This window comes from Carcharodon carcharias, chromosome 5 (genome assembly GCF_017639515.1).
Source record: "Carcharodon carcharias isolate sCarCar2 chromosome 5, sCarCar2.pri, whole genome shotgun sequence".
Classification (NCBI taxonomy): Eukaryota; Metazoa; Chordata; class Chondrichthyes; order Lamniformes; family Lamnidae; genus Carcharodon; species Carcharodon carcharias.
The window spans coordinates 187,541,154-187,566,714 of NC_054471.1; the positions used below are offsets into that span (position 1 = coordinate 187,541,154).

The 25,561-nt window shown below is 43.7% G+C and overlaps 1 protein-coding gene across 5 annotated transcripts in view; it reads left to right on the forward strand.

The window, feature by feature from the left end:
* wdr35 (WD repeat domain 35) overlaps positions 1-25,561 on the forward strand; it is a 128,618-nt gene that overhangs the window by 63,778 nt on the left and 39,279 nt on the right. For all 5 annotated transcript variants that reach the window (XM_041188402.1, XM_041188403.1, XM_041188404.1 and 2 more), the window contains 4 exons: positions 26-106; positions 3,942-4,078; positions 20,220-20,423; positions 22,495-22,641. In XM_041188402.1, coding sequence (XP_041044336.1) covers positions 26-106; positions 3,942-4,078; positions 20,220-20,423; positions 22,495-22,641 — 569 coding nt within the window. The remainder of the gene's footprint in view (positions 1-25; positions 107-3,941; positions 4,079-20,219; positions 20,424-22,494; positions 22,642-25,561) is intronic.

Below are 25,561 nucleotides of genomic sequence, written 5' to 3' on the forward strand. Positions count from 1 at the left end.
TGGAATTTTCTATTCATTTTTATAGGAACCAATTCAAACTTCTGGGTATATATGCAATTTTGAAAATCTAGAAATCAAGTCTGTACTTTTGGATGAAATTTTGAAGGTAATTTTGAATACAATGTTTATCCTTTGTAAGAAATAAATATTGGAAGACTATTTGCTCAGTTAATGTTGGAAAAAGCCATGAATCAGGTGCATTTTAATGTTGTTTATACTTTCATATTTGATTTTCTTAGCATTTATCTATAAAGAATCTATATTTTATTCTGTAGCTCATCTGTGCAATTGGTTCAGTTATTTTTGAATGGTTTTGAATTGAGCTAAAATTGATCTGATGAAATCTATCTTTTGTTAGTTTTGCTAGGAGTCCTATGTTAAAGTAGTTTGAACAGGCTCCACCCAGTTCCCAGAGTACAGGGCATCACAAATCTGTCCTTCAGCATTGGTATTCTTATCATTTCAATGAGCATAAAAATAAACCATTTTTTTAATTAAGACAAACAAGTGATCTCTATTATTGTAGTTAATTTTGTGTGCAAGTCAGTAGCTTATTTCTGAGTTCTGTTTTCTTCATTCATGGAGATATTTGTGCTTGGTTTACTATTTTTGGCCTGGAGTGAATCCAAGTTACACAAAAATAGGTTAAAGCAGTTGGAATTTAAGTCTCCAGTCCAACACCAGTCTGTGCTGGACAGACAACATTATGGTGGTCTTATTAATAAACAATCAAGAGCATTTCCTTGTCTGGATCACTGGCGTCTGAATCACATAGGCACCATTATGACCAACATCTGAATGAGGTGATCAATTTAGTGGCTAGGTCCTCTTGATACACACATGCTATAACATGACTCATTGATTTCCAGACGGTGTTATGTGATGGTGAGTTGAATCTGTCTGCAGTTTGAGTAACTATTGGCACTCAAAGTACAATTCTAAAAAGTGATAGGATGGCTTGCCATTTTCTTGAAGTTACAGATAATGTTTAGTTTAGTTTGGTTCTTAACCATTAAACTACCTCACAGTGTAAAAGAGAACTCATAATTAAGTGCACAGGTCTGTTATTTTCAAACACAGCCATCAAAAGAGTCAGTTGAATGCATTTTGCATTGTTTCTTTCTTCCTGTAGGTGAGAAGCCATTGTGAGAGGTAAAAAGTTGCTTCTCAGCACTGAATTTTAACTTTTGCACCCGATTACACCAGGGCAGGCTGGGTCAGGAACCCTAAAGTGTGTGGTGTGGGTTTTGCTGTGGCTTTTTAACTCAGCCATGGCATTAGCATGGTGTTTCCAGGTTTACTGGCCAATTGAGAGCAGGCGGGCATGATCCCAACCTGTAGCCAACTTTTCAAGCCTATGTTTCACTGAAATGGAACCTTTTTAAAAGACAAGCTGATGATACATCAGATTAACATATTAAATCCAACCTAGCCCACATTACCATAAATTTACTATGTTGGCAACATTAGCAAAACCTTATTGTTTTTGCTTCATATCAGAATTTGTGTAAATGTCATAGAACTGCTGATATTTAATTGCATCTTTCCCTAACTTTACGGGAATAGTATTGTTCTATTATGAAAAGTAAGAAACTTCAATATTTGCTTCTAATTAATGTCAATCATTCATATAAATAATATTTATGTATCTTAAATTCAACTTTAGTTAAAAAAATGCAATTTTAAAAAGTGTAGTTTATCAGTGGGGTGCTGATTCCTTGGCTGATGAAAGGCTTGTTGGTGTGGATGATTGGGAGGCCTTTTGTTGGGGGGATGTGGGGTGAAGGGGGGGCTGGGGGAGAGAAGATTGGAGCCCTGGCTGAGAGAAAAGGCTTTGGAGGCCTCGTAATAGGATTGGAGGCCTTGGAGGGAAAGGTTGTAGCGGGGGTGCCCAGTCAGGCAGGCACCTATACCCACGAGGTATGTGTAAGGGCATTTAACTCCTGAGTCTGCCAAACCTTCCATCAACGAGGCTGCCTGGTTTTCTAATGCATGGGAAACCCGACGTACAAGAGTTAAAGTTGAAAATCTGAATTACAAATGAGGCTTGTAACCTAATTATCATTAGTTCCTGCCTGTTTCCTTGGTGTGTGTTGGTCACTATTCCAATTTTCAGCCTGAGTTATAGCTGGAAATGAGTGGGTTAGAGCTGAGTTTTGGTCAGGAAACAGTTTTTTCAGATCCCCACCTGAACCAAACTGCCTTTCTTTTTTGGTTAAAATCCCCCAACTATTTCTGTGGCTGAATCTTCAATTAATCTGACACTCAAGGCAACATGGGATTAAAGGGAGTAATGATGAGTAGCTGTTTTTCAGACCAGAGGGAAGTATATGGTGGTGTTCCCCTGGGGTAAGGACCACATGCCCTTTTTGATATTTATGAATGACCTGGACTTGGGTATACAGGACATAATTTCAAAGTTTGTAAATGATTAAAAACTCACAAACATTGCAAACAATGAGGAGGATAGAAGCAGAATTCTGAAAGACACAGGCTGGGATTTTCCGGCCATGTCATGGCAGGACCTGTGCGGGAAAACTCCATTGACTTTTGGCAGGACCAGGCGATCCTGGTGGCAGCTGGAGCCAGAAATTCCTGCCTATTGACTGGGAAATTGAGCAGAAACATGGCAGATGAAATTTAGTGCAGAGAGGGTACTTTTTGGTAGGAAAAATGAGGAGAGGTAATATGAACTAAGTATTATTTTAAAAGGGGCACTGGAACATTGAGACCTTAGGGGTATATGTATACAAATCTTTTGAAAGTGGCAAGAGAAGGCTGTTAAAAAAGCATAAGGGATCCTTGGTTTTATTGATTGCAATAATATCTAATATTTACATAGCGCCTTTCACGTAATTAAATGTCCCCAGACATTGCACATAAGCATTATAAAACGAACTTTGACACGAGCTGCATAAGGAGATACATATTAGGTAGGTGACAAAAGCTGTTTACTTTGGGTGCAGTGCTAAATGTTTTTTAATGTTGCTCAGTATATGTGGTTTCTATTTATGTTTGGAGATATTCCCTGATAATCCACACAAATGTCCAGTATCGCAACCATCTTCCCTGGGCGACCTGAACTAGTAGGCTGATACAAGAGATTTGAGGTTTATATGACCTTTCCTCAGTGTGAAGTCTGCTCCTGTTTGCCCTCTCTTTGCAGTCCACTGGTGTGGCTACTACTGGCCCAACAAAATTTCACTGCAACATGCACACTATGGTCAATTGCAACCTAACATGGGAAAAGGGCCTGAAATCATCATTAGGCCTTGATTTTCAGCTGGAAACGAGCCTAGTGCTAGTTTCAGGTTTGCAGCCATGATGACTCAAGATGCCCTTAGCAATTTGGCAGTGTTTTCCTGGTGCAGAATAGACACATTCACCACATATCATACTGGACCCATCATCACTTGTTACTTACCAGGTTCCTAGGTCCATGACTTAACCTACAAATGCATTGTTCCCTGGATCGAAATTTGTTCTATAGTATAAGACTGTTTATAGCAAATAAGACAAATTACTCTTTTGTAAATGGCTTGCACTGTACTTCAGTTCTTTTTCTGTATTAAAAAGACTTATTAATTTATCCAGTCTCATATTTCCGGACACATGATAGTCAAATAGTCTCCAAACTTTTGGTTTATTGTTGAACCAGTGATAGGGGTCCAAGAGAGTTTAACTTAAGGGGAGCACATTGGCCTGGACTTCGTACCGATAGCTAGTCTAAATCCAGAAACTGACTTTGTTTTGAATAAATGTGTTCAATTCATTGGTTACTAGTTACAAGAATAAATCCTTTGCATTGCCTCTTGGTTACTGCAGTCCCAGTACTATTATACAGGAATGTGTGACTTTTACATTTATGAAAAAGATGCTATTGATCATTTAAATTGTGGATTAACTTTAATAAAGATGTTGCATATTGATTTTTCTCTTAGGAGCCCAGCCAGCCTAACAAAGACTATATAATTAATTTTGAAATTCGTTCGTTACGTGATAGCCGAAGTCTTATAGAGACGGTAGGGATTGAAGATGCCTGCACATTCATTGAAGAAAACCCTCATCCTAGACTTTGGTAAGAAGTATATCTGGATAACACATATTTTACTTCTGTTATTTTACTTTCAACTTGTATCACATTGTCCCAGCTTTTCAGCTGGTTGGCAAAATCTCAGTATTTCCTATTTAATCAGTCTTCACATACAAATGAACTTTGCAGTCATCCATGGAGGAGAGAATACTTGCTTGTGATGCTTCAAGTGATCTTCACTGTCCCTGCTATACATAACGGCTGATCCTCAATTGGATTCTGAGTTTTATTTTCTGTTGTCTTCCATGCCACAAAAGGGTTTGCATTAATTTATGAAGATTTTTCTTGAGTATTGTTATGACACAGCAGTTGGTAAAGGCTGAGTTATTTAAAATCCCAGAGGGAAACTTTAAACAACTGTCATAACCTATATTTTCAATTGGTACATTTGAGATGCAGCTCTGAATTCAGAAATAAAAACCACCAAGCCTCAAGAGATTTTTTTAATATACATTAAATTAAACATTTAATAATTTAACAAGCAATTTAATACATACACATGCCTATAAATTACCATATTAACTTTTAACCAAGTCCCCAAATTAATCACTCCCAGGTAAATCTTAACCAAGGCAACAAAATAATCCATAGGGCAGAATTTTGCCCTTGGCATGTGAGGGTGGATGGGGGGGCAGCTGGGAAACTGGACCGCCGCCTGCGATCGGCAGCGTGCCGCGATTTTACATGGGCGGGCCAATTAAGGCCCGCCCAGTGTCAGACATGGCTGCGGAATGAGTGCAAAGGGGCGGGCAGGAGCGGGTGCTCAATGTCTACCAGGTCCAATGGCAACCCGGCGGCCGATTCAAATGTGGCCTCAGCAACCTCTACAAGGCTGCCACCGAAGGACGTGGAAGTCGTGATGGAGAGTGTTGTGGGTGGACACGGCAGGCAGGAGGGCAGGTCAGCGGGGCATTCGGCCCCACGTTTCTCCGATGAGTGCTATGCTGCCCTTCTGGAGGAGGTGGCAGCGAGGAGACAAGTCTTTGCCTCAGGGACAGGAGGAGGAGGGCCCCCTACGTCACCAAAAAGGCCTGTGAGGAGGTGGCATCCAGGGTCAGCAGCCGCGATGTGGTGAAGCGCATATGGGTACAGTGCCAGAAGTGCTTCAACAATCTCCTACGATCGGGAAGGGTGAGAATTGTGTTGGCATGGGTCAATTTGCAGAGCAGTTAAGAGCTGCCCATTCCACCCCCCCCCCCCCCCCCCCCCCCCCCCACCCGCCGTGAACCTCAGAGATGTTAGAGTGTGAGTGGCAGGATCTGAGCAAGTGGGTGAGCCCTGGCTGCTTGGACTGAGTGCCTTGCGGCTCCAGAGTCTCAAATTGCTGAGCCCTGCAAGGTCGCCTTCAAGTAGAGTTGGCCAGGCTGCAGTGGCACTGCAGGTAGAGAGTGGACTAATCAATGCTCCTCTGTCCTTTAAGGAGAAAACATCCCATAACATTGCAGAGAGGTTGCGTGATGGTGGGAGACCACCACACCTAATTCTCACTCATTATGAGCAGTAGGCTCTGGAACTGGAGAGGCACCATCTGCCTAGGTCAAGCGGCCGTGGGAGGTTGTGGTGCTGCAGAGAGGTATGAGTGTAGAACGCTGAGATGAGAATGTTGGTAATTGCAACCATTCCACTGTAGTCCCTATATTGATGTGAGCCTCAAAACTGGAACCCCCATTGATAATGGAAAGACTGAGGGTACCCTGATCTCTGTCTCATGAGGCTGCCAGGAATGCACAGTAACAGTGTGACAACTTCAACTAATATCATGTCCTGTTCCTTTCAGGCTCACCACCAGTGCTTCGGGATGAGAAGCCTGAAAGACCACCCCTGACCCCTGAGGACAACACTAATCAGAACGCACCTGTGTCACACCTGCTCTCTCAAGCAGGCACCAGCGCAGATACCAGCACCTTGGTGGGCATTAGCTCGCCGGCCACTATCTTGGTGCACATTGGTGAGGCCACTTCACACTTGCTTGAGGTGCAGGCGGAGGCATATAAGTTGAGGGCCACTGTGACCTTAAGCATCTCTGGCATGGGGTGTCCACCCACACAGTCGGAGCTGATCTTAGGGCTGATCCTCTGACAGATGGAGGTCACTGTCTTCCTCGGGAGGCAGAGCCTCCTTTGGCATTGCACCACAGACATTATTGAGGTAGCTGCATCGCCACCTGTAAAGCCTGACAGCAGGATAGTGGCGTCTTCTGCGGCCCCTTCTGCCTTAACTTCCTGTTAGCCCTGCACCCTTGTGCCTGCACCTCTCCTCCCATAGGTCGCTCCCCTGGAGGCTGAATAGGAACATCTGGCCTCCTCTCCCTTCTGGCCCTCTCTTCCTCCTCAGAGGAGGTGTCTCCAGCAGAGACCACAATCCCCATTACCTGGGTAAGGGAAGGCTCTCTGATACCTGGAAGGCCCCAAGTGGTGTGAATCCTCCGGGGGCCTGGAAAACAACACTGAGCCCTGAACTGAAGCCTCTTATTTCTGTCAGTGCAGCCCTGAAGCGAAATGAGGTGTCCTGTTCACACAAGCAAGCAGCAGCAAGTTACATCCCAAACTACAAGCAACTCGCATTTACAAGCCCACTGACCCCTCTTATCCCTCCCGTGGATGAGGTTTTTGAAATTGTGGCCTGCCTGTTTAGCCAGTGTGATGGCCTGAAAATTGCATGGGCTGTGTAAAGTCCGAGACAAATGGCATCTCAAGGGCCTTAACTGTCCATTAATTAATGATGGCCGCACCTCCGTCTTCATCGTGCGCCTGCCTACTGAAATATCACGAGAGTGCGCGTTGACATTGGCATGCCTGATCAATGTCAACGTGCTTTATTTTATGCTCGGGTGTGTCGGGCGCGTGCTTGCACGCTGATTCAAATATTTAGGCTGTAAACTTTAAACAGACACAGCACGTTTTATCTTACGAGTTCAAAATGAGGCTCCTTTCGACTTGTTTCCTTTGCAGGCAGTTGTAGGGCTTACAGGCTGTTTAGTTCTTACAGGCCTCTGACCTGCACGCATAAACTCCTCTCAGGTTATACCTAGCTTTCCCTTTGAATGTAAAGTCTCAATGTAGGTCTTTGAATTCCACCTCCTCTACCCATAACACTCCTTTCATAGCATGAATTTTATTAGTAATATGAACACATTTCCTGGTGTCTCCTAGCAAGGTGCGAGGTTTTACTCTCTTCTTTTGAATGGTTTATTCAAAAAATTTAAATGTACTCTTTACCTTACTGTTCACCCAATAACTCCAGATTTTGTCAGATGCTCAGGTGGGAAGAATGTAAAAGAAGTCTGTTTCATCAGTATGCTAACTCAGATGAATAGTCAAATCCACTCCAATGGCCCTCAGAAATTCCAACTGACTTCTACAAAATCTCAGGTTTCAACAATTGTGGCACTACGAAGTTCCAGAGAGATTTCTTTAAGGGCTTGCAGCATTAAAAACAAATAATTTGTTTTCTGCTGTCAAATGCAACATCAGGATGGAACATGGAGGCATTTTCACCTTTAGAAGCTGCTACTTCTGGAACTTTTTCCAAACTTACGAACAGAGGAAATAGGAGCAGAAATAGGCCATTTGGTCCCTTGAGCTTGCTCTGCCATTCAATCAAGTCATGGCTGATCTGTTTGTGTTTCGAGTTCTACATTCCTATCTACCCTCGATAACCTATCTATATTTGCCTTAAAAAGTGACCTCGTTTCCACTGCCTTCTGGGGCAGAGTTCCATAGTCGCACAACCCTCAGAGAAAAGAATTCTCCTCATCTCTGTCCTATTTTAAAACACTGCCCCCTAGTTCTGGACTCACCACAAGAAGAAACATCCTTTCCATGTCCATCTTATCAAGACCATTCAGGATCTTATAAAACTTGCCGAGAGTCTACTGCTTCTGCCTAACAACGAGCTCTGATGGCTAAATAGAGGAAAAATAACTTATTGTTACAATTTATGAAACATGCCTGAACAATATACAAGTTGAATTTTGTTCCAAGCAAGCCAACATCAGGAAAAAAAATATGGATTGTTTTGAACTGAAGTATTGATTAACTCAGAATAATTTCCTGACTTCTGTGGCGGAGGATAGTGAATGTCTGCACATGATAAAACCAACTTATCCTTTTTTCCCATGCAAGGAAGATAATTCATAAATCCTATTCTTCGGATTGTGCTCAACGTTGTTTGAGTTTCACTTGCCTCACAAAGTTATCGCTAAAGTGACATCCACTTTTTCATATTACTGTCACTGAAAGTGCCGTTGAGTGGACAATTATTATCACTGAAGGTGCCATCTAGTGGATGTGTGAAACCTTTTATAATTTATATCCTAGCAATGTAACATGCTAATAATTGTGAGCATTACTATGTGAACACTTTGCCAAAAGTAACAAAGATAGTGGAATATATGTTTGTGTTGCTGTTGACCAGGGAAATACCCAAGAGGGTTAGAGCTTAATAGTTTTTTTTGCCATCCTGCCTGGAGTACCTTGTGAGGCCATCTATATGGCAAACCCTACTAAAGAAGGATTAAATTAAGGGGTGTAACACCCACTTATTGGGTGCTCCGCAGCCACATCAGGATTGAAAGTGGGGACCGAGATGTGCAAGTACACTTAGATGGGATGTCCTAGGCCCAACCATCTTCAGCCGCTTCATCGATGACCACCCTTCCATCATAAGGCCAGAAGTGGGGATGTTTGCTGATGATTGCACGATGTACAGCACCATCCATGACTCCTCCAATACTGAAGCAGTCCATATCCAAATACAGCAAGACCTGGACAGTATCCGGGCTTGGGCTGACAACTGTCAAGCAATACTTGCCCAACACACGTGCCAGGCAATGACCACCTCCAGCAAGAGGGAAGCTAACCATCACCACTTGACATTCAGTGGTATTACCATCGCTGAATTCCCCTACCATCAACATCCTGGAGTTTACCATTGATCAGAAACTGAACTGGACTAGCCACATAAATACTGTGGCTACAAGAGCAGGTCGGAGGCTAGGAACCCTGTGGCGAATGACTCCCCAAAGACTGTCCACCATCTACAAGACACAAGTCAGGAGCGTGATGCAATACTCTTCACTTGCCTGGAGGAATGCAGTCCCATTAACACTCAAGAAGCTTGCCACCATCTAGTACAAAGCAGCCTGCTTGATTGGTACCCCTTCCACAACATTCACTCCCTCCACCACAAACAGTGGCAGCAGTGTGTACCTTCTACAAGATGCAATGCAGAAACTCACCAAGGCTCCTTAGGCAGCACCTTCCAAACCCATGACCACGACCATCTAGATGAACAAGGGCAGCAGATACATAGGAACATCACCACCTGGAAGTTCCCCTCCAAGCCACCCATCATCCTGACTTGGAAATATATCGCCATTCCTTCACTGTCACTGGGTCAAAATCCTGGAACTCCCTCCCTAATGACACAGTGGCTGTACCTACACCACAGGGACTCTGCAGCAGTTCAAGAAGGCACCCTCTCAAGGGCAATAAGGGAGGGACAATAAATGCCGGCCTAGCCAACAACGCCCACATCCCGTAAATAAATTTTTTAAAATGTGCACAGCATGCCATCTTTGTAAAGGGGTTTGAGCGTCTGAGCGTGGGTAACAATCACAGTCAACACAGAGTAGCAGAATGATGATGCAAGTCAGTATGCAATACTGATTTGACACTGGCACTGCCGTTTTCAAACATATACTCTATGTAATATTAAGTCTTAACCTCACACAACTGAACACAGCAGTAAATGGAAGGAACATCCCCACCATCTCCCAACCAGCACTATTTAAAGGGAGTATTAAGTACTTACTGGTTAACTGCTGGATTGGTGCAACTGTACATATTTTACATCTTTTTGGAATTTTCCTATGTTGTTCTGCTTTCCTGTTCTATTTTGTTTTGTCAGTCTAAACCCCAGAGCACACAGACATCAGTTGTAACAACCACATAATAAGTTCATGTTAAACAATCTAAAATGAGCACTCATAAATCATATTACACTGTTCTAATATGATTACATGATTCCCTACTATTGAGTTCATGATTCAACGTGTGCTCAGGTACATCATGCTTCACAATCCAATGTGACTACTGCACACACTGGTTTACTCAAAACTCTTATACTGATTCCACCCTTGATCTCTATATTCTATGTATATTAGTACTAAACTCCAATTTATCAGAAGATGCACGATTCAGACATCAGATATATATGGAGACAAGAAGGTACAATTCTGTCCTCAATCTCTTCTAATATTTCCATGGGAACATCATTGCCTGGAAGTTCTCCTCCAAGTCACACGCCATCCTGACTTGGAACTATATCATAATTCCTTCACTGTCGCTGGATCAAGGTCCTGGAGGTGCCGTGGTGGGGGTTGAGGAGTAGGGGGTGATGGAGGAGTGGACCAGGGTGTCACGGAGGGAATGATCCCTACGGAATGCCGCCGAGGGGGTGAAGGGAAGATGTGTTTGGTGGTGGCATCATGCTGGAGTTGGTGGAGTTTCGGGCTCGGCACGATGCTGAACTCTTCTTCCGCCGCCTCCGTCTCCGTGCTCACTTCTTTGGGCAGGAGTCCACTCCCCGTTCAATGGATCCTTTTACCCACCTCCAATATTCTCCCTCCACCTGGACCCCTCCCTCTGGATCCTTTCCTTCTCTTGATCTTTTCATTGAGAACTGTCGGCGTGACATTAGTCGTCTCAATTTCTCTGCTCCTCTCACCCATTCTAACCTGTCTCTCTCTGAACTTACTGCACTCCGTTCTCTCAGGTCCAACCCTAACATTGTCATCAAACCCGCTGACAAGGGTGGTGCTGTTGTTGTCTGGCGCACTGACCTCTACCTCATGGAGGCTGAGCGTCAACTCGCGCACACTTCCTCCTACCTCTCCCTGGACCATGACCCCACCACTGAACATCAAGCCATTGTTTCCAGGACTGTCACTGACCTCATCTCCTCTGGAGATCTTCCTCCCACAGCTTCCAACCTGATAGTCGCCTAACCTCGGACGGCCCGCTTCTACCTCCTACCCAAAATCTACAAACAGGACTGTCCCGGCAGACCGATTGTGTCAGCCTGTTCCTGCCCCACAGAACTCATTTCTCGTTATCTTGACTCCCTTCTCTCTCCCCTTGTCCAGTCCCTTCCCACCTACATCCGTGATTCCTCTGACACCTTACGTCACATCAACAATTTCCAGTTCCCTGGCCCCAACCGCCTCCTCTTCACCTTGGACGTCCAATCCCTCTATACCTCCATCCCCCACCAGGATGGTCTGAGGGCTCTCAGCTTCTTCCTCTAACAGAGGCCTGAACAATCCCCATCCACTACTCTCCTCCGTCTGGGTGAACTTGTTCTCACACTGAACAATTTCTCCTTCAACTCCTCTCACTTCCTCCAAGTAAAAGGTGTGGCTATGGGTACCCGCATGGGCCCCAGCTATGCCTGTCTCTTTATGGGGTATGTGGAACATTCCTTGTTCCAGTCCTACTCCGGCCCCCTCCCACAACTCTTTCTCCGGTACATCGATGATCACTTCAGTGCTGCTTCATGCTCTCGTCGGGACTTGGAAAAATTTATTAATTTTGCTTCCAATCTCCACCCCTCCATCATTTTCACATGGTCCATCTCTGACACGTCCCTTCCCTTCCTTGACCTCTCTGTCTCAATTTCTGGTGATAGACTGTCCACCAATATCCATTACAAACCTACCAACTCCCACAGCTACCTTGACTACAGCTCCTCACACCCTGCTTCCTGTAAAGACTCCATCCCATTCTCTCAGTTCCTTCGCCTCTGTCGCATCTGCCTGATGATGATGCTGCCTTCAAAAACAATTCCTCTGACATGTCCTCCTTCTTCCTTAACCGAGGTTTTCCACCTACAGTTATTGACAGGGCCCTCAACCGTGTCCGGCCCATCTCCCGCGTATCTGCCCTCACGCCTTCTCCCTCCCAGAAACATGATAGGGTCCCCCTTGTCCTCACTTATCACCCCACCAGCCTCCACATTCAAAGGATCATCCTCCACCATTTCCGCCAACTCCAGCATGATGCCACCACCAAACATATCTTCCCTTCACCGCACCCGCCCCCGGCAGCATCCTGTAGGGATTGTTCCCTCCGTAACACCCTGGTCCACTCCTCCATCACTCCCTAGTCCTCAACCCCACCTATGGCACCTCCCCATGCATACGCAAAATATGCAACACCTGCCCCTTCACTTTCTCTCTCCTCACTGTCCAAGGGCCCAAACACTCCTTTCAAGTGAAGCAACATTTCACTTGCATTTCCCCCAACTTAGTCTACTGCATTTGTTGCTCCCAATGCGGTCTCCTCTACATTGGAGTGACCAAACGCAGACTGGGCGACCGCTTTGCAGAACACCTTCGGTCTGTCTGCAAGAATGACCCAGACCTCCCTGTCGCTTGCCATTTTAACACTCCACCCTGCTCTCTTGCCCACATGTCTGTCCTTGGCTTGCTACATTGTTCCAGTGAAGCTCAGTGCAAACTGGAGGAATGGCACCTCATCTTCCGACTAGGCACTTTACAGCCTTCCGGACTGAATATTGAATTCAACAACTTTAGATCTTGAACTCCCTCCTCCATCCCCACCCCCTTTCCGTTTCTTCCCCCTCCCTTTTGATTTTTCCAATAATTTATATAGATTTTTCTTTACCCACCTATTTCCATTATTTTTAAATCTATCCTTTTTTGCCCTTTTAGTCTTATTTCACCCCACCCCCACTGGAGCTATTTGTACCTTGCGTGTCCTGCCATCCATTCTTAATTAGCACATTCTTTTAGATAATATCACCACCTTCAACACCTCTTTGTTCTTTTGTCTGTGACATCTTTTGATTATCTGCTCCTATCACTGCTTGCTTGTCCCTACAACCACCGCCCCCCCATCTCTTCCCCCCACCCCCCATCTTAAACCATCTTATATTTCACCCCTCTCCTATTTTTACTTAGTTCTGTTGAAGGGTCATGAGGACTCGAAACGTCAACTTTGTTCTTCTCCGCCAATGCTGCCAGACCTGCTGAGTTTGTCCAGGTATTTCTGTTTTTGTTTTGGATTTCCAGCATCCGCAGTTTTTTGTTTTTATCTTTGCTTTTATATCATTTGTTCCTCTTGCTAACTTGAAATTACTTGCTATTGTGTACTGTTGAAGACTTTTTTATGTTTGTTCTCAGGATGTGGGTGATATTGGCAAGGCTGCAATTTACTACCAATCCCAACTGCACTTCTTGCACCACTGGAATCCTCAGTACTGCTGCTATCACAATCTGATGGACCTGTTTTTCCATAGTCAGTCAAAAACTTACTATCTATGGCATTCAACTGTATCCATGTTTGGATCATGCCTGCGTTAAATTCTTGAATGAAAGATTCTGGAAGAACCCGATCTGAGGAGATTATTGATAATTAGGTATTGCTTGATGGCATGTGTAAAGCTCCATCCACCATTTTACTAATGTTTGGGAAGAAGCTGATTTATTCTGTCTTTTGTAGCTATGACAAAGCTGGGTAATCTTCTATATTGGTGAGGTGTTGGTCAGTATTATAGTATATCAAAATAATTTGGCTAAGGTGGGTGGTGAGCTTGGGTATACAAGTCCTTAGCGCTTAGTTGGGATTCTGTTGGCTTCCATAGTCTTTACTATCCTGTCCACTGTTATGACATATGAAGTGAAACACGTTGGCTGGATACTGGCATCTGTGCTGTTGAAGATCTCAGGAAGATGCTGAGTACAATCATTTAATTAACAATTTAGGTTGAAGTTGCAAGCGAACACTTCAGCTTTGTTTCTTGCACTTATGTGCTGACCTCCACCATGGTTGTGGAAGAAGTTTAAGGAGCCATTTCCTCATAATTGCTTGGCTGTCCACCACAGTTGCTGGATATTGTAGGGCTAGTAAACTTTGATCTGTTGATTGTAGGGCTGTCTACTTGTCTATAGCCTACTTTTTTTGATGTTTAGCATTTAGATAATCCAGAATTGTAGCTTCATTAGGCTGTTAAGCCATTCTAAGTTGCCTGCTGCTGCACTTGGCATCCCCTTCTAGTCTCCAAAAGTTTCAAGAAATAATATGCCATTCTTTTCACTGCACGAAATCACTTGCATCATAATTTATTGAGACTTTTACTGTTTAAAACAAATTCTGCAGGAAATTCTGGGCCATTTTTATAGTCTTGTATGATAATTATTATATGAAGTCGTTTGACATTTATCATCCCCTATGTCATAATGCTCTTGGAAGATATGAAACGACTTTCTTTCTTACATGATATATCTTGAAATAATCCCAGTTTCTTATTGGCCTTAACCAAATGAGAAAAGCCAAATCAAACAAGGAGCTGAATAAATTGGGGATGGAGTGGATAGAGTATGACCCCACCCCCCCATGTTGGCTCCACGACGAGCAGCCACACAGTCATGCCCCTCTTTGGGGTGCAAGCCCTGCCCTCTAGAGCTGCGGGCCAATCGGATTGGCTGGCAGCTCCATTAGCCCCAACAGTGCCAGGAAAGTGCCAGTAGCACCTGCCTGGACTGAAGGTGAAGAGTGGAGCCCAAGGTCTCGTATCCCTGGAGAAGGTAAGTCCGGGGTCTTGGGCCGGGAGGGTTTGGGAGTGTTAGGGATGGGCAATGGGTGGGGGGGGAAGAGGATGGGTTTAGGAGATAGAGTAGGTAGGATCAAAGTGGGGCTTCAGATTAAGGGGGGGCCATCCTGCGATCGCCAAAGAGCAGCCCCCGAAGAGCGACCACCCCCGTGCCCCCCACCCCACCCCCACACACTTCCGTCATGCCCTTTAACCATTTCAGGTTAAAAATCGGGCTTCCCATTCCCTCCCTGACGCCCATGCCAAACGTATTATGGGATGGGCAGTGTATTATTAGCATCAATATACCTGATAACAAGCCTAATTGACCCTTAACTGGTCATTTTAATATGGCAGTCAAGCATGTCAATTCCGGTGCCCGCCCCCCAGTATTATGGGGAAGAGCTCTAGGGTGGGCGGGAAGGTGGTGGGATGTGTCCCCCCACTCCCCGGCCTTGGGCACGTAGAATTCAGTCCATGATTTCCCTGAGAAATAGTGCCTTTGACGTAAAACCTTAAACCATCAAATCTTTTAAAGATACAACAAACACATTCCAAGGCACTATGTGAAGGACAAAATGTACATAACTGCTGCTTCACTCAGTGGCAAAAATGTAATAATTTATGTATTTGTTTTGTAAGTACTGAAAAGATTGATGCTGATAGGAACTACATAATAATTCAGATGAGGTTTGAACTACCCATGCTAATTTTGACATGTAAAGCAAGAATTTGAGCTTATGGTTGAAGTTTGCTGTAAATTTTGAAGGTATCCTTTTTGGTTGGAGCATAGTTTTCTGGCCTAATAGTTACAGTCAATTATGGTGCTTAATATTTCGAAAGATTTATACCATGCTACCAATTGCAAATGCATGCTAAAGTTCTCATGAAACTGTCTATCTTGCAGTAATAAAGACAGAATTATCAATAAACTATTGGATGGCAAATGTTTAGTAGAGAAAATATAACAATCTGAATTAAGCCTGAATAGTAGACCCTGAAATGTTAACACTCTTTCTCTGCTCACAATGATGTCTGACCTGAGTATACAGAGCATTTTCTGTTCTTATTATTGTAAATGGTAGTCTGCATTTTGTCACAAAATTGGCAACCTCTGATAATCGCATGTGAATATGCAGAGGGATCTTGCATTGTTAAACACTAAGCTAGATATGTGATCTATAGGTTGGGGTCAGTTGTATAAGGTTAAGAGCTGTTATGACTCCTGTCAGAATGGGAGTCAAGTAACACTCAGTCTTACAGCAGAAACCTCTGCGTATAATATTTCACAGGTGAAAGCACTGACTTGTGGGTCAAGAGCCCAAATAAGTGAAAATTAAATAGGCTAAATTCGATAACCGCTGAAAATGGATGCGGGAATCATGATGTCAGTTTAGCCTGCACCCATTGCTTCTGATCTGGGCAGCACATCACCTTCATTCTGCTGCTAATGTACATGATGGCAGCATGCAGTTCTTGCTAACCGCCCTGTTGTTTATCTGCACATCTCAGCAGTGGGCTCAAAATTGTGAGGTTAGTACCAGATAAAGCCATTCTTAAAGGATATTTTGGCTGAAACAGGCACTGGGGTCATTCCACAACTTATTCTGATGTGGAAAAGACACAAGAATGGCACACCATGGAGAATGCAGGCTCCAAATTTTTCTGACAATGCGCTGGAGACCTTGGTCAAGGAGGTGCAGAGGAGAGGTGTGTTTTATCAACAGGGGGCCAGAAGGCCCTCCCAGGCAAACTTTCAGAAGGCAGTAGGACCAGATAGCCATCAAAGTCATTGCCAGGAGTCAAGTCCTGTGGAACTGGATGCAGTACTTCAAAATGTTCTGTGACCTCACATGAGTGGTCTAGGTCAATGAATGCATCTTCAAATGCCATAACCTACCAACAGTGCCACTAGCCTAAGACACTGCTCAATGCACCACAGCCTCCCATCACTCACCATTCAACAACTTCTATCAGAACTCTTACCTAACATTCATAGCTTCATCCCACCCTCACACACTTAACACCACTACAAGCTTCACACCCATATTTCATAGCTAGCACACGCTGTCAGCTGTTCAATCATGACAGTCACATCACCTAAACATACTAACACACTTACTGATGCACTTTCCTTTCTCTTGCAGGACAAGATCGTGAGCAACTGGGGGCAGCAGGTGCTACCCAGATTTAGACTGGCATGGCTATATGCCTTTACCCCAGTGGAGGGGATGGTGCTCGGCATCATTAGAAGGGCCAATGCTGAGGGCTGAAATGGAAGATGATGACAATATCCTCATACCTAATCCTACCTCCCTCTCGTTCCACATTCTCCCAAGATCTAGAAGCTGAAATTGGTGTAAGCTTGCACTCCTTACTTAGCCTGCTCCAACAGCTGCCCCTGCCACAACCCTATACTTGCGTCTTTGCCCTTTCAGATACCAAGAACTGGAACTTGGCCAGGAATTGGTGAAAGAGCAAGAAAATAATGATAAAAAAAACCACTGTCACTTGATCTCACACTCGCAACCATTAGCTCCAACACTGACACTGCGTGTACATTAGAACATAGCTTGGAAGTGGAATATGAAAGTGGTGAGATACCACGCACATATGGCTTGCAGCCAGGGCAGGGAACAAGTGTTGCAAAAGTGCCAGCTCCTGGAGAGCGAGACTGCACACGAGTTGTGCTGCAAAAGACTCAGACGAGCACTGTGTTGGGACTGGCTACAAATGAAAGCTGGTGAGTGTACATAACAAAATGCTTGGTGTTTTGGCAGGCTTGCTAAAAAGCCTGTGTCTCATGTCAAGTAGCATGGAAGAGTTCCCCTCCAACTTTACACAGGGCTTTGCAGAGAGCTTGAAGCCCCTCCTTTTCAGCATGGAAGGAGTGACCAACTCCATTAACACACTTGTGGACCTTACCATGACGACACCTGATGAATGGGCAATGCCTTGCTTCTATTGCAACGCAAACAGAAGCCCCAATGTCTGGGTGCTGCAGTTGAACCTCAGACTTCTATCATGCATGACCAGCTTGCTGCCATGGAAGCTCAGACTGCTCTCATGCCAGCACAGACTGCTACCACCATGGCTGTAGATACCAGTGTTCAAAGGGGCTTCTAGCCTGTCACAATACTTTGACAATCTGCCCTCCAACAGATTACAACAGAGGGATTGCTGAGACACCACCCTAGCGGGTAGCAGTCGCTCTGTGGAACGTGAACCTGCTGTCCTCTCAGGATGACAACATTCGTCCTCCCAGCACAGGCACTCAGCCAGTGCCCTTGCTGTTGCCTGTTAGCCAGCCCAGTCTTGCTCTTGTCAACATGGTGCAGTCTAAAGTCGGGCCATCTATGACCAGAGTTTCTGAAGGTTGGCCTCCAAGGCCATCTGCAATCTGGTCCACTGAAAGGCAGTAGCCTTCCATCAATCTTACTGCAGCCACTGAGGTAACCCTGTGCAGGGGCAGGAGGGCAGGCAGAGGCACACTGAAAACAGACACTGAGGGTGACAGTTGTGTGCAATGTGTCATGCCTTTGATTTATAAAGTTGGATTGGGATGTTCATTTTGCATTGGTTTTTATTTTTGTATTCTAGCAAAGTGAATGACTTAATTCTAAGTGACAAATGGATGGTAAGGTGTGAGACTTTTTGCTGGGCATATAACTAAGAGTGGTTGATCTTTATACTGGATTTCTGAAGACTTCCATTTCTAAGTACCAACACTAATCACCTTGATGAGCAAAAAAATTAGGGAGAAAATAGCTCCTTTTTAAATTTATTTTTATCCTTTTCTTTCAACTGACTAATAACTGCAGCATGAGTACAAGCTGCTGTCCAATTCAACAGCAAGAGGTGCTAGAGATTTCCCAGAAAAGCCTTTCTCCTAACTTTTCTCTTTCCTACTGAGGGACATTGCCAACTTTGCTTGGTACCTTTCAATTTGATTTTGTCAATGTCAGCAATTGAATGGAATGTGTAAATTGATGTCTATTTGTTCCTACTTTGTGATAGTAAGTAATCTTATGCTAATGCTCAGTATCAGCTAAGTTATGTCATTTAAAAAAAAATCTTCACTGAATAAAACTGAGCTAATACATTGTATTAACCTACCATATTTCCTGATGCTTGCAATTGCTAAGTAAATCATTAACTGCTGTTTGATATTAATGACTATTTTAAAAACGGAATTTGAATGTAATTCTTGACTATTGATGAAAAATTGTTCATCATTTCTGTCAGTAAGTTGTGTTCGCAAATGTAAAGAATCTCAAACTTTAAAAAAAATACAGTAGAACATTATGGTGTATTGTATACGCAGTAATGTTTTAGATTTGTGAATTGTTTTAAATAATTTTAATTATAACAGAATACAATATTGTTTTTAAAAATATTAATCTAAATTTTCTCTCACCCTGAATAAGAGAACTTCTGTGAAAAGCATGTTTAAAAAATTGGAAAGGGGTAAGAATAGTTGCACGAAAATTATGGCAACCAATCTTGCTGTTGCCTTGGGAAATTTTACTATGTTAAAAGTGCTATATCAATATAAGTTATTGTTGTTGTTATTCAGTAAATCTGAGGTCGAATTAGTTATAAGCATCCCCTCCCCTATCATTTTAAAAAATTTCCTGTCTTGTATATACTGTCTATAAATAATTACTGTACATACATAACTATTTTTCACAACAGAATTATTTAAATATTACTTTTATCTATCCTGATGACATTATCGCTACAGATTGTGGAATTACAGGATAACTGCACCTTATTTAAGTATACAAATGTTGTGATGGTTATTTGTTTCTTTTGGCTGTCTTACTTTTGAAGTTGACAAAAATTGGTGCACTTTTTTGTTTTTAAATATGATCAGGGATGAACTTTTACTCTACTAAGATTGTGCAGTTAATCTTTTAATTTATTTAGTTTCTTTCATGGATATATTCTATCCTTCTAGTAAATTTTTGTTACATTTATTTCACCTAATATCTAATTTCCTGGAAATAAGCTACACTTATACTGCAAGACATTGATGTGAGGGTGGTAACACCTGTCTGTGACATACAGTTAGCAATTTCTTGCCAAATAGCAGTATGATCTCCATCTAAAGAACAACAAATTGTAACAGAGCTATGCACATACATACTTTCATGTATTTGTAGTGATGGTTAATTTTTAATATTGGGAGAAAGTGGCCGATTTGTCCTGAAATTTTACAAGTTCGTAGAAGCTCCAATGAAATGCCTTGTCAGTTTTAAAAAGTGGCTTTGCATTAGGGTAGAGTTACATTGCAATGGGTGCAAACATGAAGTGGTGTGACACAGTCTCATACAGTTATCTTGCACCATTGGGCTATACTCTGATTAAGTTATACCTAACTTACACTGACACAATTCACTTATACCACTTTGTGTTGCCTTCAAAACATGAGGTACCGGTTTTTTTTTTTAAAGTGGGGTAACTAGCTGAATTCTTACTTGCTAAGGAAGTAGTTTATTTTGTGTTTTAGGCGATTGCTTGCAGAAGCTGCTCTCCAGAGACTTGACCTTAAAACAGCGGAACAGGCATTTGTCCGTTGTAAGGATTATCAGGGGATTGAGTTTGTAAAACGTCTAGGAAACCTTCAGAGTGAACCCATGAAACAGGCGGAAGTTGCAGCTTACTTTGGAAGATTTGAAGAAGCCGAGAGGATGTATCTAAACATGGATAGAAGGTGTTCATAATACTTATGTATATTCTTCAGCTGCTTTAGAGTAGAAATTGCATGTGGTGCTTTGTTTAATTTTAAGTAACAATTTTTTTATCGTTTGAAAGTTTAGATTTTTATAAATTTCTGTCTTTTAACATTTCTAAGCTGCTTTCACATGGGCTGAATGAAATTTAAGATGTGGGCGTGAGGATGAGGTGTGTGAGATGAGTGGAGTGGAGAATGAATCCAAAAAGAATGCAAAATCAAAAGGGCACAAAATATGCCATCAGTGTTTTGACAATTGTGATAATGGCCATTTTGCTATCTTATTTTTCTTTCCATTCCCTCTACTGTTAAATACAAACCACAATAGGAACTGTTTGATTTTCTTCCCACAGTATTGTTGAGGGGTTCCTGTTTGACATGACATGGATTCGTACTAGATTTTTTGGACTTTCAGCTCGCTTCACACCCTGACCCTTGAGCATCTAGAGCTATTGCTTAAGATCAGATTGGCCATTAGACGGATTCTGGTCAAATTGATCAGTGATTCTGCTCTTAGAGTCTTTGGACTCTGTTTATGTCATATTGGCACTAATCATTCTTGTTTTGTTAGTTAGTTCCGGTGACGTTCCCATAGAATCCAGTCAACACTAATCAGTTGATGAAAAACTAAAGGAGCTCAACGTTGTTGTTAAATTCTTGGTGCTAGGCAGGACCTGGGATGCTCCTTTATCGCAAAAATAATAGGAAGCATTCTGCTTTGCCTCTTGAATCATTTGGAAAGTATTTCTCCTTTCCTGATTCCAGGACTTGGTGCTCTAAGCTTTAGAAGAGGCTTGTAAAGCTTATGTTCCTTATTAGAGAAAAGATTATTGAGCAGAATCTTGATCTAGGTGTTTAAAATGCTTAATGTTGTTGATGTAAGCTTGTTATTTGACTTGATATTGAGCACAGAACTAGAGTTAAAATTATTAAGTGTGATAGAGCTTAGAAGAAACTTTAGGGTTGATTTTAACACCTCTATCTGGTTGGAATGATGTAGGCAAGGCATTAAGATTTGGGGGTTATCACGCAAGCATCCCTCACTATATGTTACCACCCACCCCATCCCACTAGCTTTACTTGCATTAATTCAGGCACCAGCAGACCATCCACCCCTAGCAAACATTTACATTAAAAAGTCCTGACTTAATAACATAATCAGCAACAGAATTTTAACTTTTGGATTCGGGAAGCCCTCATAGGCCATCCCTGACAGCAGAACCAGGGCAGGAGTCACGGAGAGGTCAAAAGAGGTCAACTAAGTTTATTAATATCAATTATACCCCGCAAAGCATCTTTAGACCTCTCCAGCCCCGCTATTGCCTCTCCGTCCCACTACTGGCACCATCTTCCAAAGCCCCTGCTCAGCACTTAATATATGCAGGGGATAGGGGGCTTGTCTTGGGCACTAATCTTCCTTAGATTCCCAATCTAATTTTTGCTTCTGCCTGCCAGCCATGATGTCACTCTAGGCAGGAAGATATCTTGGCATATTTAACTGTGGCTGGGAAGTTAAAGTTGCTCAGGCTTCTCATTATGCTCTCTGTGGGGTTTTCCATTTGCCCTGTAACCATACTTGCTTTGAGAGCGCTGCTGGTTAAAATTAGCCCATTTTCTTCACATGTCCACCAGTCGGTGGGTATAGATTCCCAAAAAAAGCAGTTGAGGCAGCAATAACAAACTTCTTTAAACACGAACCATTAAATATTTGGCTGGGACTAAATTTCCTATTCAAATAAAACTTCCATAAGAGCGAACAGTTGCTGTGATGCTTGGGTTGATGGATGGAGGGTTGACTGTCAGTAAAAAGTCATCAGACTAGAGTTTACTGAGAAGAATATAAGGATATCTGAAAGATGTGCAGAATTATTTGATTAGCTCTGGGAAATAGCAAGCAATATTTATGCAGGATGCACTTGAATGAGGTAGAGTTCATTAGAGAGTTAACTGTATAAGATCTGTGGAAGATGCAAATGAAATGTTTTGGTTTTATAATGGCTTTTAGTTCTATGTGTTCATAATTTTATTTTTTATCCTATTCTGCTTATAGAGATCTGGCTATTGATCTAAGGATCAAGTTGGGAGATTGGTTTCGGGTGTTGCAGTTGCTAAAAACTGGTTCTGGTGATGCTGATGATGCTCTGCTTGAGCAGGCTTATAATGCTATTGGAGACTATTTTGCAGATCGTCAGAAGTGGTAAGTAACAGCATTATTATGCAAGATGATTGAAATAGACAATAGGAGGCCCTGAAGTTCCACGGGGATTCTTCCAGTTTCTTGTCATAAATTTGTGGGAGATTGATGGATGATACCTTAGAGAAACAATGAAATCAGCCATTTAAACTATTTCTGTGCCAGTGGAAAGCTGTGACATTTTGAGGCCAGTAACGTTTGGCCAGCAGAAGACCATTGGCCCATATAACCTACTCTCCAAAGCACCTGTCTGTTTCCTTATTGTGATTCTGGAGTGAACATCCCTGTATTCCCTTTCCCTGCAAAAACATGTCCAGTCATTTTTCCCTAAATTCTCCATAATTTTCTTTTCCATTGCCCCTGCAGAAGTCTTATAACTCTTACTGAAAGCAAAAGTTGCCTACATTTCTAATTTTCTTTTAACATCAAGATTGAAAGAAGAAGAAAGAGCTTGTATTATATGGCCCAAATTTTCCGTTAGGTGGGCGGGCGGAGCTGATGCTGACGTGGGCCGCGCTGCCATTTTGCATGGGTGGGCCAATTAAGGCCTGCGCATGAACGTTCGCACACTGGAGGCGGCCAGGCCCAACTTGTCATCTTGACCCATTTTGAATGGGAGGCCCTGGAGCTACAAACACGCTATGCGCCCAGGCCACAGGTGTCGGTGAGGCTGGGGTGGAGCGGCCAGGTCTTTGAGGCCCACAGTCTCATCCGCTCTGTCTTCCCACCATCCAAAGCACTGATGATTGTTGCAATCGTTAATACAGCAACACTGCTCATTCACAGACTGATAGAGTCAGATGTGTGGGTCATTGATAAAGGTCCCTCGGCCCTTCAAAGATGCACGTGTCCAGCACCTTCCAAAGTCACCTTATCCCATTTCTGACCACTGTCCTCATGACCTTGTATGCCATGGCATTGCTACTGCACATCCAAATACTTATTACACCTTAGGAGGGTTTGTACCTCCATCACCTTTTCAGCCAGTGCGTCCCACATTACTCTGTCCAAAAATTCCTCATCACCTCACCTGTCAATCTCATGCCCCTTACCTTAAATAAATGCCACCAGGTTAGTCATCCCTCGACCAAAGGGAAATGTTGCTTTCTGTCCACCCGATCTATGCCCCTCATAATGGTATGAAGCTCAATAATGTCATCCGTCAATCTCCTGTGCTCCATGGCAAATTTCACCAGTGTATGCTATGTTTCCTCATAACTCCAACTCTCCAGCCCAGCATCCTGGTCACAAACCTCTGCACTCTCTCCACCCCAGTGCCATCCCTCCCATGAAGCGCTGATCACAACTGAACACAGAAGTGTAGCTGTGGCCTCGACAGCATTTTCTGCACTTGCAACATGACCTCCCTGTTCCTATATTCTATTCCTCGGCTAATAAAGGCAAGTATGGCTCTTAACTTTTTAAACGCCTCATGTTCCTGTCCCGCTACCTTAACGGGCTTGTCGACATGCCCAGCAAGGTCCCTCTGATCCTCCTTACTTTCTGTGGTCCTACCATTCCTCATATATTCCCGTGCCTTGTTTGTCCTGCTCAAGTGCATCACCTCACACTTATCCAGTTAACATTCCATTTGGCGTTCCTTAGCCCATCTGTATCCGCCTGTAATGTTTGGGCCTCCTCCTGACTATTTGCCACCCCACCAATGTTCGTTTCCTTAGGTTCTGGAAGGTTGAGCGCATTATGAGCCTGGGGGAAAGGGATGAAGTGTGACACTGAGTGCACACTAACGATCCACTGTCCTTGTTGTTAATTTGAGCATCATCAGAGCATGGCTGCCAGGAGGAAGTGCAGATGTCTCCTTTCACATCTGAGGGGCCTAAACTGTCACCTGCGTCATGCCATTTCAGCGAGGCAGGCACCAGTGCAGAGACTAGCATATCAGTGGGAATTATTACATTGGCTAGTGTCCTGGGGCACAGTGGAGAGGGCACTTTACAGTTGCTGGAGGAGATGGCAGAGACAGAGAGTGCCAATGGCGCCAGCAGCCGGAAGACTGCAGGGGACCAGGCACATGCTGAGTCTGGCCAAGATGATGTGCCTCTGGAGTCATCCGCCACGCAGCAGCTGCAGGAAATGAGTTCGGGTGAGCAGGAGCATCTGGCAGGGTTGCATGAGAGTGTGCTTCTCTTGGTCTCTGTGGTGGTGGAATCCACGCGGAGCATCAGTGATGCCATGAACCTCATGCCAGAGCGTCAGGCTTCCTCCATGGAGAGATTGGCGACTCTCCTGAAGAGGGGCTTCCAGCAGAATAACCAGCTTCTCCTGGGGATACATTCGGACCTGCAAGCCCTCACAGCGCCAGTGGCCATAGCTGGTCATTGGCAATGTGGGAGATGGCCTGGGCACCAAGTTTCCCAGCTCGGTGCCCATCCATCTGCGGCGAGCAGGGAGGTCCGAGGTGACTTCACGTCGGTGCAGCAGCTGCTTGTCGTCTCTGCGGGCTCCTCTCAGGGAGCTCCAGATGAGGGCAGCAGCTCCTCCACCTCTCTGCCAATGACCGTTGTATATGTTGAGGCTGCGATGACTGGGCATATGCTGGCTGTGGAACTGGTCACTCCCTCCCAGGCGAGGCCAGCACAGACTCCACGGGCCAGAGGACGTCTGCCAAGGTCATCGAGGCCAACAGGACAGCAGAGTCAGCAGGCTGTCTCAGATGCCACTCCAAGAAATGGGGCGGCACCTAGACGTAGCACCCATAAACGTAAACATTAGGCACCTTAGGCACACTGCAGGTTTCTCACTGGTGCTTTTGTGTTGGCTCGAGATTAGGGAATTTTTATTTTTTGACGTCGTAACAATGTTAGGAATTAATTTTGTTGGACCATATGATGGATCAAAATAAAATCCACATGTGTTACCATTGGCTAAGGGTGGCTCCTTTGTGTTGCATTTGTATGTTTCA